Below are 16,047 nucleotides of genomic sequence, written 5' to 3' on the forward strand. Positions count from 1 at the left end.
GTGAGAGTGGTCAAGGTTATCCCTGGATAGAATCACATCAGTTTCACCTACTCCTGTGTGATGTGTTTGCAGAGCGAGAGAGAAAGAGCAGGAACCGCGCTGCGTGTGTGGCTCTCACCTTATCTTATCTTTGTGCCAGCTGGTGCCTAGGTCTGGCCTGCGGGTGACAATAGCTCACATGGAAATGTCATTGTCATGAGGGCTCGGGCAGGGCAAGGTCGGACTCAGCTGATCAGATTAGGGGGTGGGGTTGTGGTAGAAGCTGGGGTTTCACCTTCTTCATTCTGGTCTTTCAGTCACAAGGACAAGGATAGAGGTGAGAACTTGTCCCGTGTTATTACTTTCCCAGGGCTGTTGTGGCCAAGTGCTAGAATTGGCTAGAGGCAGCAGACATTCCTTTTCTCAGCTCTGGAAGTTGGGACAAGATGTCAGTAGAAACGCTTGATGACCGTGGGGAAGAGTCCTCCCTGTCCCTTCTAGTTCCTGGCAGCTGGTGCAATCCTCTGCATTCCTCCACCTGCAGGCACGTCACTCTACTGTCTAAGTCCATCATGCCATGATGGTGACATGGTGACATGGGTCTCTTCTTACATGGGCACTGGGCATAATAAAGGCCCATCTCATGGCTTCATCTTTTTTATTTTTTTAAAGATTTATTTATTTATTATGTATGCTTGCATGCCAGAAGAGGGCACCAGATCTCATTATAGATGGCTGTGAGCCACCACGTGGTTGCTGGGAATTGAACTCAGGACCTGTGGAAGAGCAGTCAGTGCTCTTGACCTCTGAGCCATCTCTCCAGCCCCTCAAGACTTCATCTTGACTCGATTACATCTGCAGAGACTCTTTCAGAGGTGCTGCAGATTGAATGTCAATATACCATTTCTTGAGGGGACACAGTTTAACTGACAATAGACATTCAGCTCTTAAATTGGAGGAAGGGAAGGAGTCAAGAGTGTGCCAAGAGGGATGGTAAGTGTGCCTCTGTTATAGGTGCACTTGAAGTCGTCTTCCTACCAAGGCCTGGCTGGAAGTTGAGCCCAGAGCAGCCTGTGTTCTCTCATGGAGGATTTGCCTCTTCTCCATTACCTACCAGCCTCCCAACTCCCAAGGGAGTTGCCGTAATCTCTGCCTGGGATACCTGAGTATGGTATTTCCCACCCTTGATCAACCTTCCCTTTTCCCCTTTCTGGCTCCCAAGGGACAGGCCCATTAAGAGAAGAAGTGACAGCTTGAACGAGGGATGAGTGGCAGAGGGCAGAGGCCGTGCTGGGCCAGCTTCATCAGGAGGCAGGTGAGGGCAGCAGAGCTGCCACGGCTGAGTCGATACATGGGAAGTGAGGCTGGTGACTTGTGTTGAGAGGCAGACAAAGCTCCTGCGTTTGTTTGCGTGCGCGTGCGCACACACACACACACGCACACACACAAACACACACACGCACATTGCTGAATCTTGTCCTTTCTGGTTCTTGGGCCAATAACAGTCTGGACCAGGAGGGAGGAGACCTCTCCCACCAAGGTGCCCGAAGAAGTAAGGACGCAGGCAGATGGAGGAGAGAAAGGGAGCTGGCCAGGGTTGAGGTTAGTCGATCATGTGGATCTAGAGCCAAGCCAGATGTTCACCGTCTCCCTGTCTGGCCGCTTAGAGGACAGAGCGGGTGGCTGCCTACAAGCAAAGCAAGGGGCTCTGTGGTAGACAGTACGGTGCTGTCCCTAGCTAGGTTTCTCAAGGGCTCCAGGGCAGGGATTTCTCTCCAGAAAGTTGGGGAGTATGGCTCTAGGGAATATGGGTTTCCTTCAAGGAGCAGCCTGGCTCGGGGCTGTCACTACTACTGGCAGGACATGATCTGGGAAGAGGTACAGAGTGTTCTCTCCAATGGGGAATAGAGGGTCTTGGTCCTTTAACACAGACATGACTGCCTGTTGGGTGCTTCATGGTGTAGCCTCTGTGAGTCAGTTAGGGTCTTTGTAGGCTCTCAGGGTTGTTGTCTTGCCTTTCCATTCTTCCCCTCTAGGGCACATGGGAGTCCATGGCCCATTAGGGAAATCCCTCATCTCTGCCCAGATGGCCCTGTTGCATAATTCGCTCGGGAGGTTTCTCCCAACCTAAGCAGTCTGCCTGGTGATGGGACAACAAACAAGCTCTCTCTGGTCACCAGCAAGGGCCAGATGGGAAGTGGGGAGTGTGTGAGAGCAGCGTTTCCATGGTGACTCAACTCTGTTTAGCTGCCTCAAACCTGGTTCTATCCCATATGGACTGAAATAAGTTTTACCTGCAGCTTCTATAGTAGGCAACCTTGTCCTCGCAAGGGTTGGGTCTGTGGCCAGGATGTGTGTGTGTGTGGGTGTGCAGGCATTTTTTGGGGTGTGTGTGTGCATGTCCAAATGGACAGACGCCCATGTGAAAATGAATTCTACATGATGACCCCTCTCCCCGTCTCTCTCATCCCCTAGTCCTGTGTCTTTTAAAACTGGTGGTTCTGAGACTTTGGGTCCATCAGAACCATGTGAGAAGCTAGGTAAAGCAGATTCTTGGGGTCCATCCTTGGAGCTTCTGGCATGCCCCTGAGGACTTACATGTCCTGGTGGACTAGGCCTGCCCTTGCCGCAGCACTGCTTTCGTTGTTAGTACTTCCCAGGGAAGAAATGCAGTCAGCTTTAGTTTTCTGCATCATCCTCCATGTCTTCAGGCTCAGCCGCTCTTAGATCACAGAGGGAAGGTTCAAGACAGCCTTCGCTCACAGCTTCTGTGTCCTTTGGTCTCTTTGCAGGAAGCAGGAGCTGGCCAACAGCTCGGATGTGACCCTCCCAGATCGGCCACTGTCCCCTCCTCTCACTGCACCCCCAACCATGAAGGTAAGAGGCTCAAAGTCAGGAAGCGGGAGGGAGAGGATGCCTGGGAACATGGTGTGGCCTTGCTGTTGTTTTAGCGTCATGTCCGCCTGCTTCGGTTCCAGTGAGGGCCATGGAGTGTCCCGTGCTTCAGGAGACAGTCTTGTTACGTTGGGTGGAGTGGAAGGAAGGTGTGACTGGTGTGGAGTGTGTGTCAAGGTGCAGTGAAGAAGCAGACCCAGTCTGCAGCGGGGTTGCCAGGATGCTGGGATTGGTGAGAATCGTGGGGAATGGTGGGATTGGGAACAAGGAAACCACATTGGAGGAAAAAGAGGGGCAGAATGCAACTAGGTATTAAAGGGGCTGCCATCCAAGACAGGCGGGACCTGCCTTTGGTAGGCCCCTCTAAGATGGCTTTGTTGCCCTAGTCTCTGTGGGAAGGTTGTCTGTTGCTTTAGTCTCTATGGACGACTTGTGCTGAGGCTTCAGTTGGAAGCCTCTTTTGGAGAGAACCCCATCTTTGGTCCCAAGCCTAGGACCTCCCCTTCCCAGAAAGGGGACTTTATCCCCCTTCCACACCCTTCTGCTTTTCGTGTCCACCTCCAACTACCATGGGATGACCACCCTAGGCTGAACTTCAAGGAAGACTGTTGGCTCATCTGCACCCCACCCCCAACTTGCAGCTTCACATTTTGTGGGGTAAAGACTAGATGTGAGGACATTTCCTGCCTCCTGCGTCATCTGAAGGCCTTCGAGGCCTGCTGGTATGCTGGTCCCTGACGCTCTGCTCTGAGATGCCAAGATCCCAAGAAGTGGCATCTCTTCCTCGCTGCTTTGTGTGGCTCCCCTCTTCCCTGACACCCCAAAGGCAGCAGATAAACTGCACCCCATGGCATATGTCTACCCCATGCTGAGCAGCATGGTGTTTGTGAGACTATTGACAGTGGTAGCACAGCCCTGGTTGGGCCCAGCGTTGAGAGGTGGGTGGGATGTGGGAGGGACAGGGTACAGGATGGATGGTACAACTCTTTTCTTGGTGGGAATACCTGGGTATCCAAAGCCAGGCCACCTTTGCCAGCCTAGTCTGGGATAGTATGTGACCCAGCTGCTGGGGTGGTTTGCTGGCAGAGTAACACCGAGGACCATGTGGTCGGTCTGAGTTCCAGCCCTTCAGTCTGCAGAGCTGGTCGTGGGAAGATCGTCTCTGCTCATGGCGAGCAAGTGTTTATAGGGAGAATGAGGAGGCCTAGGAGGAGTCAGAGAGTTCTCTTGGCAGACTCTGCTTGCATGACTGTTTAATTCATTCAACACCCGGTGTTTATTGGAGCATTGCGTTAGTCATGACTCTTGGTTGTGAGAGAAGCACTATTCACTTCAGCCTAGGAACTTTCCCAGGCATGGCCTCCTCTGGGGGAGCTGCCCCTCTCGCTCTCTTCTGCGATGTTTCGTTCTTTGGTAAGCTTTGCTTCAGTGACGGTGGGACGGTGGCAGCAGCTCCTATGGACTAAGTAGCTCTCATGGAAAAAGAATAGCTTTTTGCTAGAAGTTCTGACGGACACCCAGGGAGGAAGCTCACTGGCTAGAGAAATGGAATGCTGTGATTGGACAGGCTTGAACCTCGTGACCTACACCAGGGAGACTGAGAGAAGGAAAACTGAAGCACCGCTCCAGAGGGGAAATGGACACAGAGTAGACAGGACCGTAGCAGAGACTGCTGAGACCACAGGCCCCGAGCCGGGTGGGTCTGCAGTGACCCAGGGATGAATAAAATATTGTGGTCTCTTTTTTCTTGGAGTTCATGGTCCACCCAGGGAGCCAGAAGTTGAAAAGGGAAAGGCAAGAGTGAGGGATGGACAGTTAGGGTAAGTGAATGTCCTCAGGGGAAGCCCCATATCCCTCAGAGAGGACAGAGGGCAGGACTTGAGGAGGTCTTGGAGAGGGGCAGGTGGGCTTCTTTAAGGAAATGCTGTTTCAGATCAGACAGGCTCTGAGAGTTGAGGAGGCTCTACACTAAGGTAGAGTCAGAGCGGCATTCAGGACCCTTGCTATGCAGAGTGAGGTGAAAGGACCAGCTATACTTGCAGTGTTGGAGCACCTCTCAGGAATTCCGTCGCAGGCCCAGCTTCCGATTGCCAAATGGCACCTGCATCTCACCACCCAGAGCAGCTCAGCGATCCCAGGAATGAGGTGGAAGGAGAGAGAGGAACTGGAAAAGACTAGAAGCACTGGAGCATCCTGAGTTAGCGACCTGAAGGCAGACTATAGGTCAAGCAGAAGTTTTGCTAAAGGTTTTAGATTTTTTTCCTAATTAAGGCCTTGGAGAGGTGCTGTTTTATTTTGTTTTGTTTTAGACAAGGTCTTACTGTGTAACTCTGACTGTTGATCCTTCTGGCTTTGGCCTCCTAATGCAGAGATCATAGATGTCCACTGCCCCTGACTGTGATGGGCCTGCAAGCATTTATTCCGACTGCTGCGAGGACTGGAACAGAGTGTGAACGAGCAGATCTACTGGAGGTCACTGCTGGAGGACAGGGGAAGAGGGTGGGATTTTTGTGCAGGGCACCAGCAGGGTTATTTGGAAATAGAGATCAGAGTTCTCAGGCGGTAGGATGACGAGACAAGGAGACAAGGTGATTCGAAGAGAGGAGGCAAGAATGGGCCTGAGGTCTGGAGCAATGGAACTTGGTGCAAGCGTTTTTCTGAGGTGGGATAACTCAGCAGAAAGAAGGGTCAGGTTGATCATGCAGTGTTCACAGGCCTGAGGCAGCCGTCTAAGAGGGTATGGAGTGGGAAGAGGAGATGTTCTCGGGATGGTGTGGGGGAAGAAGCTGCACATGGACACAGAGGAAAGAGCATTTCACCGTGAGGGATGGACAGCCGAGCCAGCTGCTGGGGTGAGGCCAAGTGTGATGTGGATGGCACAGAGGAACACTGTGCAGAATGGCCTGGTGTTTGCTGGGATATGACTAAGGCCCTTCCTGGAGAGGTGGGGTGACAGCAGATGGCAGTGCTGAGGAGTGAGTGGAGATGCTGAGCGTCAGAGAGTGTCAACAGTCCCGTGAGACACGGTGACTCTAGTGTGTGGACCTGTGGGAAGGGGAGGAGGACCAAACGGTAGAAAGAGACCGTAGAAAGAGACCGAGTGGGAGAGAAGGGAGCTGAGGAGGGAGAGGGGGAGGGGGAGGGAGAGAGAGGGAGGGAGATGGGGAGGGAGAGGGGGAGGGGGAGGGAGAGAGGAAAGGGGGAGGGAGAGGGGGAGGGGAGGGAGAAAGAGAGAGGGAGGGAGGGAGAAGAGGGAGAGAGCACTTTGACTATGGGGTTTTTTGGGGTTGTCAGGGAGGGAGCCTCAGGCAGGCCCGGAGCAGACCCTCAAGCATCCTCGGTGAACTCTAAGGCTCACAGAAGTCATCCCCTGCTTTAGACAGCATCTTTTGAAAAACTCAGGATTCAGCTCAGGAATTTCCCAGTCTGTGACTTTGTGTCCAGACTCCAAAGGCAGGGTCAGCTAGGAAATAAGGGAGCTGGGCTTGCCTTAAAGATTCTGGGTGGGGATCTTGTATGTAGCTGGGGCTGGAGCCTGTTGTATCTGGTCTCTGTGTCTGTCATGCTATTCTGTGGCTATGGTTTGACTCTCTGGCTAGGAAATGTCCCCATTGTATGAAGCTAACTGCTTTCCAGGGATTTAAAGCCACAGTGCTCACAGCACACTGATTGGTTCATCGCAGATGGAGAGTCCCAAGGCAGCACTCACCCATCAGTGCTGCTGCTCTTTGCTGATCCGTTCATCCTGCCTGGCACTGAGCTCCTGGAGGGACCCTTTATTGGTCTTTGGGGCCCTTGACCCCCGGCCTAGGGTGGCTGAGTTGTCGTGAAGCCATCAAGTTGAAGGTGTGTGCTCTGGGCCTTTGTCTGAATCTTTAACTTTTATTTATTTATTTATTTGCAAATGTGCATAGGTATTTTACCCTCATGTAGATCTGTGAGCATTGTGTATGCAGTGCCTGTGGCGGGCAGAAGAGGGTGTCTGACCCCTTGGAAATGAGGTTACAGATGGTTGTGACTTGCCATGTGGGTGTAGGGAATTGAACCCAGGTCCTTTGGAAGAGCAGTCTTAACCACTGAACCATTTCTCGAGTCTCTGTCTTATAGCTAGGAGGTCTTTTCATTCTTCCCTGTTTTTGTTTCTGTTTCCAGGGCGGCATCAAACAATCACATTTTTATTTTGCTCTTTTTGTTCTTTGGAAATTACACACACACACACACACACGCACACGCACACGCGCACACACATACACGCACACGCGCACACACACACGCACACACACATACTATATTTGATTATGCACACTCCCCATTATCTTTTCTTACTCTCACCCTTGCATGTCCATTGAGCCTTTGTTCTTTACAGAAAGCCCGTTCTTACTTTCATGTTATTTGCTTGTTTGTTTGAGACAGGGTTTCTCTGTATCTTTGGCGCCTGTCCTGGAACTCACTCTGTAGGCCAGGCTGGCCATGAACTTACAGAAATCTGCCTGCCTCGGCCTCCCAAGTGCTGGAATTAAAGGCGTGTGCCACCACCACCCGGCTCCTGTTATTTTTTGAGACAATATCTCTCACTGGCTAAGAGCTTGCTAAGTAAGCCAAGTTGGCCGGCCATCGGACCCCAGGATATTTTATCTATCCAGTAGCCCACTAGCTTGTTTCTGCCTCTGTAGAGCTAAGGTTAAAAGTACCTACTGCCACACTTGGCTTTGTTTATTTATTTAGGTTCTCTCTCTCTCTCTCTCTCTCTCTCTCTCTCTCTCTCTCTCTGTGTGTGTTTGTACACATGTGCCACATCTCAAGTATGGGGGTCAGAGAACAGCTAGTACAGGTCGTCTCTCATTCCACCATATAGATCCCAGAGTTCAGGTCATCAGATTTGGCAGCATCTTTTGCTTTACTTGCTGAGCCATATCTGTTGGCCCCACACCTGGCTTTTTTTTAAAAAGGGTTCTGGGGATTGAACTCAAGTCCTGATGCTTACATGGCAAGTACTTTATTGAGTGAACCATCTCCCTAGTCCCTTGAATATGTTTTCTGCCACCCAAGCAAGAGAAGGGCTCACCTGGTTCCCTTGGTAGCATGACTCAGGTGCAGAATACTCGTTTGGTTGATTGGCTTGGGTCAGGGATTGATGATCCATTTCCTTTTTGGATAGGTGGAGTCTCAGACTGGTCCTCCTCTCTCTCCGTGTAGCTTGTTTTCCTAGGGAATTTCCTACCCCCCAGTATGAAGCTGAGAAAAAGCTGAGCAGATGGGCTGAAACAGGAGCCCAATACCCAGCCAGAGCCCAAGCTGAGAATGGGCAGTGTAGGCTAGGAGTGGGACTGGGGACTGGCTGCCTGAGTATGCAGTAGATTGCGGCCAGAGCTTTATTCTTCATGAATTTTCTTTTCACATCCGAAAGGACCAGTAGGCATTTAGCAGACACCACGGTATGCCTGGCTTTCTATGGGTCCCCCTGGGACCACACAGAAGCATTGGTCCTTGACCCTCAAAGAGCCCCTACAGGGGACCTTAACTTAGCAGAAGAAGCCATATGGCTTAGCATGTGAGAAGCCCACAGATTAAAAGTAGCTTCTCGATGGGGAAGAGAGGAAGAGCTGGAGATGAAGGAGATGAAGGCCCTGGGAGACAAGGTTGAGCGGCCCCTTGGGACTGTAGACCAGATCTTGCTGCACTGAGGAGGGGAAGGAATTAGGGCTGACCCTCAGGTTTGTTTTCTTTCTTTCTTTCTTTCTTTCTTTCTTATTTATTTATTATGTATACAATATTCTGTCTGTGTGTATGACTGCAGGCCAGAAGAGGGCACCAGACCTCATTACAGATGGTTATGAGCCACCATATGGTTGCTGGGAATTGAACTCAGGACCTTTGGAAGAGTAGGCAATGCTCTTAACCTCTGAGCCATCTCTCCAGCCCCCCTCAGGTTTTCTTGAAGAATGTCCTAGGCATTGGGAATGCCCTAGAAGCATCTCCTAGACATTGATTTCTCCAGGGCTTGAGCAGACTGTGACCTGAATTGGCAAGGTTGTTCTTGAAGTCCCAAATAGGCTGTTCAGCTGGCCTGGGACCCCTGTTTAGCTTCTCAGGTTCTCCTCATGCAAGTCTGAGGCATTCCAGGCAGATGTTCTCCTTTGGAGAATAAGGTGGTGGAGGCTGGGGGCTCCCCTGAGAGAGGTGCCAACCAGTCTGCTCCTATGTTGCTACTTCAGGTCTTTGCCCCCAGAGCCACTCATCCCTCCTCCCACTCTCCCTCAGCGGTAGGTGAGGCAGCTGTACAACCTTTGTATGTGTGAAGGAAGTGGACATCAGAGGACATTCTTGGCATCCCTTTGGGCTAAGGCTCCAGCTCACCTTTCTTCTGAGCTCACTACTCTCTCCCTCCTTGACTTGTCACACTGACCCATGGCCAGTCTATCTCTCAACTTTGTCCTGGTGCCAGCCACTAGCCCAGTATTACTTATTATTATTATGATGATGATGATGTAATACTCTGTCATATGAAAACACAATTGGTTTACTTGTGTTCCAGTTGAGGAGCAGCTGCTTGTTTTTGCTTTGGCCTATACTAAAAGTCAAAAACTCTGACTGCTGTAGTATAATTTTGTTTGAACTTGTGTGTCTTCTTTTCTCTTGGATTATCAAGAAATAGAATCATTGCATTAAAGAGTAGGTGAACTTTTTATTGTTTATCTTTAATACCTGAGTCTCGTTATGTAGGCTAGTCTGGCCTTAGACTTACAACAGTCTGCCTCCCTTAGTCTCCTGTGTGCTGAGATTACAGGCATGAGCTACCATGCCTGGCCTGAGTCTTTATCTTTATTTTATTACTATTATTTCTTTCTTGTGGTATTTGTGCATGCTTGTTAAGTGTTCTACCTCTGAGCTACATCCCCCCCGAATCCTCAGTGTCTTACAAAACTGACAGACTGTCAGTGGTCGCATCATTGTACATGCCACCAGCAGTGCCATTGGATCCTGGATGCTCTGTGTTTCTGCCAGTATTGACCACTGTCAATCTTCAGTGTTTTAGCCTCCTCAGTGGGTGTGTATTAGCAGCTCACTATGGTTTAATTTGTATTTTTCTAATGGCTGATGATGCTGAGCCCAATGGAGATCTATGTTGACTTACTTTGTGTGTAGCTTGATGTTAGGGCTCAATTAAGTTATCCGCACACAGGCATCCCAGTGTTCCAACATCACCTGTCGAGAAGACCATCACCTTCTTTCCCCTGTTTAATTGCTTGGTTGTCTTAGTAAAATCCCTGCTGGCCATAGATGTGTACGTGTGTACTGTGTAGCATCTCTGCCAGCCTTGGCATTCCTCTCATGACTCACCTTCTTCCCTGTGTATATTTCAGTCATTGATCCTGCTGATGACTCACCTTCTTCCCTGTGTAAGGATCAGTCATTGATCATGCTGATTGTGGTGCCCTTTCCTGAGCGCTTCCACGTGACGTCACAATCCTGTCCAACCAAGCTCAGTAGAAAGCCCCCATAGTCATTTGGAGCTGTCATTTGAGAGGGGTCACTTTAGGCACCTGTCTGACGTAGTCTTGAGAGGTTGTGCTGTTTGTTGAAGGTCCTTAAGCTGCTCAGTAGCAAGCCTGTGGTGTACCCGAGAGCCTGTGTCCTAACCACTACCACACACTACCACTCTTAGGGAGTCTTCTGAGCAAGCTCATAGACTCCCTGACTCCGTCTCTTTCCCTTCATCATGGGGACCACAGACACCCGCAGGAACAGTGGCTGTGTTTTGGCAGCTCATTGAGTAGCAGTGATGCAATCCATGACACAGCAGGTGCTGTCATGGTGGTGATTGATGACAATGACAACTCGTGTGATGTTCTTATCCCTGAGAAACAGGTCATCACTGAGTCTCTTTACGGAACCCAGAGCCACTGGCTTGTGGAAGCTTTGCCCATTCCCATTATCTTTGAACCTGTGTCCTTTCCACAGATGGCTCTAACCCTTTTTTAGAAGTCTCTAATGGAGACTGTTTTAGAGTTTCTATAGCTGTGATAACACCATGACCGAAAGCAACTTGGGGAGGAAAGGATTTCCTTCAGCTTACAGATCCACATCACAGTCGGGGCAGAAACTGAAATGGAACAGGAACCTGGGGGCAGGAGCTCATGCACAAGCCACGGAGGATGCTACTTACCAGCTTGTTCTCATGACTTGCTTTCTTATAGGACCTAGGACCACCAGCCCAGAGGTGGCACCACCCACAATGGGCTGGGCCCTTTCACATCAGTTATCAACAAGCAATCTGGTGGGGGCATGTTCTCAATAGAGGTTCTCTTTAAGAATGACCGCAGAATCAAACTGATATAAAAACCAGCCAGTACAGAGACTGTGTTACAGGCCTTGGCCAAGGTCTCCAGGCCTCCAGTGCCCTCTCTGAGTGCGTGGGTTGGTCAGGACAGCAGCCTCCCTGAATTGTCTCTCTGGGGATCTCTTTCTTCTCTCTTTTGATTCCATAGCCCAGCCTTTCTACACGTTCACCCTGGTTCCATGATCCCCCACTGGTGTGGATGCCAATCCAATCCCTGTGACCTGGTCCCTAAAGGGCTTCCTCAAAGTAATCATACCTATAAAGTGGTAAACTTCACAGTTTCTGGAGTCTGTCTGCCCAAGACGAAGGGGCTTCTTATCTGCGTGAGTTTTCTGAGCCTTACCGCCCTCATTTGTGGAGTAGGGACAGCAAGAGTTCCCACATGGTGGATGCCTGGAGCTTGTCATTGGTTGAAATTCTGTGCACTTATCATTCAGAACACATATGTGTAGCTTGTGGTGCTTCAAAGTCATTATTGTTCCTGCAAAAAAATTCTTTCTGAATGGTGACACTTTACTTCTAAGATAGCAGTGCTTTGGGCTCCGGCTAGGGATAGAGTTGAGTTTAGGGTTAGGGTTAGGGCTAGGGCTAGGGTTAGGTTTAGGATTATCAGTTTGATTAGGGCTGGGGTTAGGAAAGGATGCACACCTCATTTCTTCTGTTGCTACCATGTTTCTTCTGAGGACTTCCAGTCCTCTGTCTTTCCACACATCCACAGCAGAGGGTCCTGATATTGTGGGCGTCCTGTCTCAGACATGAATTCCTACCTGTTAGGTGCAAATATCCATGGGATGCTTGGAAGAGGATAAAAGTAGAAACCAGCTCAGCCTACTGGCAGGCCTGGAAGAGTGATATTCAGGAAGCTTCTGACTGGACTCTTGAATTCTCAGGAAGGCTGATCTGACTTTAACAGAAGTTATAGTCCAGGTGGTTCCTATGGACCCAGGAAGGACCTTCAAGGTCATCCTCCTCACAAAGGCTTCTGGAATAGGACTATGCAGGACTTGGATTGTCCAGGACTGTGGGAAGTTCTGAGGTTGGCCTTGGAACATGCTTTCTGATCGGTTGGTGCCCACTGAGAGCTCCCCTCCCCCCTAGTTCCCTTTCCTGCAGCTGATGTTGAAATGAGCCTGCATTTCTGGGCTAATGCTGATGTTGTGAGGGAATGTTGGAAGGCTGATGGTAGGGCATTAAGGCTCTGGGAGGCTGTGTGGGGTGCAGCCTGGGTTGTAGAACTCTGCCCGAGCTATCTGTTTTCTGGGCATTGGGTGCCTGGAGGAGGTGGGTCAAGGCTCAGTTACTGGTCCGCCTTACTCTCACACTCAGAACTCGATGGAACGCTTGACTCCTGGGCTCTGCCTCCTACTTATGCCAAATGCATGTGAAGGTCTGGCCACTCATTCTGCCCCAGAACTTAGCAGATGGTTCTCTGACCAGTAGCTAGTGCTTGGCCTCGTATAGAGTCTTGTTCCTGAACCTGGACTTTGTGTGTGTGTGTGTGTGTGTGTGTTGTTCATGTCATGGTGTGTTTGTCGGGATTGGAGAACAACCTTTGGGAGTCGCTTTGCTCCCATCATCATATGAGCCCCAGGAATGAAAATTCCGGTTGCCAGGCTTAAGTAGCAAGCACCTTTATTCTGAGTCATCTCATTTCCCCTTGATCCCAGAGTTTAATAACTAATGTGCCACTCTGTGCAGATCTACAGTGTTCTGAGAACCTCAGCTCTCACACAGGCCCTTTGGGTCACTGTGAGGCATAAGGAGGACATGGACAGGCAAGGGCTTTGTAATGGTCTGGACAGCATACAGGCAGTATATTTCAGTGTCCGTAGAGACCAGCCGTTGTTGTCATGGTCAGTGACTCAAACATCTGTAGGGTGACTTTCACGACAAACCCATGTTTCTCTTTTAATGGCCGTACATGCTGCCCTGAGACCACGTGGCAGCAGGTGCTACCATACTCTGTCCCAAGCCTACTCCTTCCCTTTGCACAAGTGTTACTGCCAGCTCCTCAAGTCTAGTATCTGGGGCTTGAGAACCAGTGGGTGGTGACGTCTTTTCTTCTTGAAGCGTTGCCACTGGTGCAGTTCCGAGCACCAATAGCTAGATCCCACGTGTCTCCTTCCTGTTGTCTCCCACCACCCTGGCCCTGACCTCCTGCAGGCTCTCTGCTCCCGGCTGAGTGTGGAGATGGAGTTTTGGGTGCTGGGGTGTCTGTTTGTTTCTAGAGCCTCTAACAATTACCGCAAACTTGGTGGGTGGCTTAAAATAACAGCAGCATATTCTCCCATGGCTCTTGAGGCCAGAAGTCTGAAATCAGGGTGTCAGCAGAGCTTTGCTCCCACCAAAGTCTGGGGGAGAAACCTTGCTTGTTCTACTGGCTTGTGGTAGCTCTGGCGTTACTGTTTGCCTCCCTCTTCCTCCATGGTCCTGTGGCATCTTGTCTCCCTGGTGTCTCTACTTGGTGTGTCTGGACATTTGTCATCTGATTTAAACCTCTCTGGGTAGGTAATTCGGGAAGGTGATTGCATCTTGAGAGCTGTTTCAGTCCCATTGTGCTTCTTTTGTCTTAGACCGTGTGGTTTATAAACATTAGAATTTGTTTCTCGCTGTGCTGGAGGACGGGAAATCCAAACTCAAGGTGCTAGTGGGCTTGGTGTCTGGTGAAGGCTTGCTTTCTGCTTCCACGATGTCACCTTGTTTTTGTCCTCACATGTGTGTCTTTAGTGTGTGACTGTATTTGTCTGCATAGTTCCCTCCAGCCCTTTTATAAGACACTGATTCCGTTTGTTCCACTTGTGTAGCTGGAGACCAGATGTGACTTGTATTTATTTGCTTACAAAGGAGCAAGCAGAATGTGGCAGGTTTGGGAGGACCTGGCCCTACAGCTCGCATGGTCAGGGATGAGGCTGTCTGCTCTTACTGGCTGCTATAGAACCCAGAATGCAGGGAGCCATAGGATATGCTCAACAAATACTCACCTATAAATGGTGGATGAAGTCTTTTGATTGATCCATATTAGAATGTGGTTATACACAAAAGACCCAGTATTATTTATTTATTTATTTATTTATTTTTTGAGACAGGGTTTCTCTGTGGCTTTGGAGCCTGTCCTGGAACTAGCTCTGTAGACCAGGCTGGTCTCGAACTCACAAAGATCCGCCTGCCTCTGCCTCCCGAGTGCTGGGATTAAAGGCGTGCGCCACCATCGCCCGGCCCCCAGTATTCTTCAAGAGAATTTCCATAAAGACTTGTCTCTTTTGCAAGTAAACGGCAAAAACAAAACTCAGCTTCGTTTGGCCACTTTTCACGAATATATGCTTATTGAGAAACATTTAAGCAATGCTAAAGTACAAAGAGGTATGTTGTTAAGATATTAATAATGCCTTAATGATCCTGCTATCCAGAAATATCCAGTATTAGCACTTGCTAAGCATCCAGATAGCTTGGCATAGCACACACAGATAGAGCCATGCATAAATGAGATCACCCTGTTTATGCTCCTTTGTAATAAAAAGAGTCCAATTAGATTTTCCTTGCATTTATCCAATGAGGCAAAAACCCAAATGACTCAGAAGGAATTGCTAGAACGTAGAGAGAGATCTCTCTAATAGAGATAGTATTTTTCATGAGTTCTCTAAAGATTTCGAGAAAGATCATGATAAAAGCGAACCAAGCCAGGCACGATGGTGGACACCTGCCATCCCAGATCTTGGGAGGTAGAGGCATGAAGATCTGCTTTCCAGATTATCCTTGGCCATATAGTGAGTTTGAGGCCAGCCTGGGCTACAGTGCCTGTGACTCAAAACCAAAAAGCCAGCAAGGAACCAAACTTTTCAGTATACAAACGATTAATAAGCAATGAACTATAATACCCCTCTGCATTGCGGCTGGCTTCCTGTTTTGGAATGTGAGCATCAGGTGGTTTTGGAGGGAAAATAGTGCTGCCTGTGAACCTGGCCCCCTGGAGAGTGTTCTCTTTTTGAGGGGAGCGGCTGTGGGTAGTGGGTTTGTCTCTGCAGCAGTGTGGAGGAAGCCTTCCAGAGCCAGAAACTCCATTATGCATGGCAACCATACTTGAGCCTATCTCAAGAGTGAATTGGGTTTGTGAGGGAATGGCTCTGGGCTGAGCTGATTTGATTTAGCAATGGGGCCGAGAAGTTTCTGAAATGTCAGATGTTAATATGATGACTGTCTGGCTCTACATGGGAAGCCAGAAGTAGGGGGTGGATGGCTGGGTGTCGTCTCTGTTGTAGAGGAGGGATGTGCGAGAGAGGAAATGGGAAGGGAAAGGAGAAGAAGCAAGGTAGAGGAGGGAAGGAAAGTGGAAGGAGAGAGGCTGGTGGCAGTGGATCAAGAGGAAGGGGAGAGGAGAGAGGTGAGGAGAATCTGGCCTGCAGCATCAAGGAGCATGAGCTACAGAACCAAACTGGATTTGTCCTCTGACAGGGTTTGGCAGCATGATGGTAACTTTCAGTTCTGGTCAGAGGGATGCACCCTCCAGTCCTTCGCAGCATGACTTGCTGTGTTTCTGGAGCCCTTTCTTCCCAGGCACTGGCCCTGGTGATGGCCTCCAAAAGAGACTAGAATTGATCTTACCTTGGAGATGACCCAGAGGATCAGGGTGAGAATCAGCTCAGAGCACTCAAGGTCTTGTGTCCTGTAGATGTCCAGATGGAGCTTGGGAGTGTCCTTTGTCTTCTTGCATGGTCAACAGACCTGAGCTATGGGGGGACAGGAAACAGCAGTTGGGGTGGATTTGGGGAGTGCCTCAGGCTTGGTGACTCCTGATAGAACTTGGAAGAGGTGATGTGTAGGATCTGAGGGTTTAA

General features: G+C 49.8%; 1 protein-coding gene across 6 annotated transcripts in view; it reads left to right on the plus strand.

Moving 5' to 3' along the window:
• Positions 1–16,047, plus strand: part of Rap1gap2 (RAP1 GTPase activating protein 2) — a 227,824-nt gene that overhangs the window by 125,492 nt on the left and 86,285 nt on the right. For 5 of the 6 annotated variants that reach the window (XM_041665619.1, XM_041665621.1, XM_041665622.1 and 2 more), the window contains one exon: positions 2,772–2,856. The exons of the other annotated variant lie outside the window; for it this stretch is intronic. In XM_041665619.1, coding sequence (XP_041521553.1) covers positions 2,772–2,856 — 85 coding nt within the window. The remainder of the gene's footprint in view (positions 1–2,771; positions 2,857–16,047) is intronic. 6 annotated transcript variants of the gene reach the window in all.

Source organism: Microtus oregoni, unplaced genomic scaffold, assembly GCF_018167655.1.
Source record: "Microtus oregoni isolate MIOR12 unplaced genomic scaffold, Mior012 000015F_ref0000493, whole genome shotgun sequence".
In the NCBI taxonomy this organism is placed as follows: Eukaryota; Metazoa; Chordata; class Mammalia; order Rodentia; family Cricetidae; genus Microtus; species Microtus oregoni.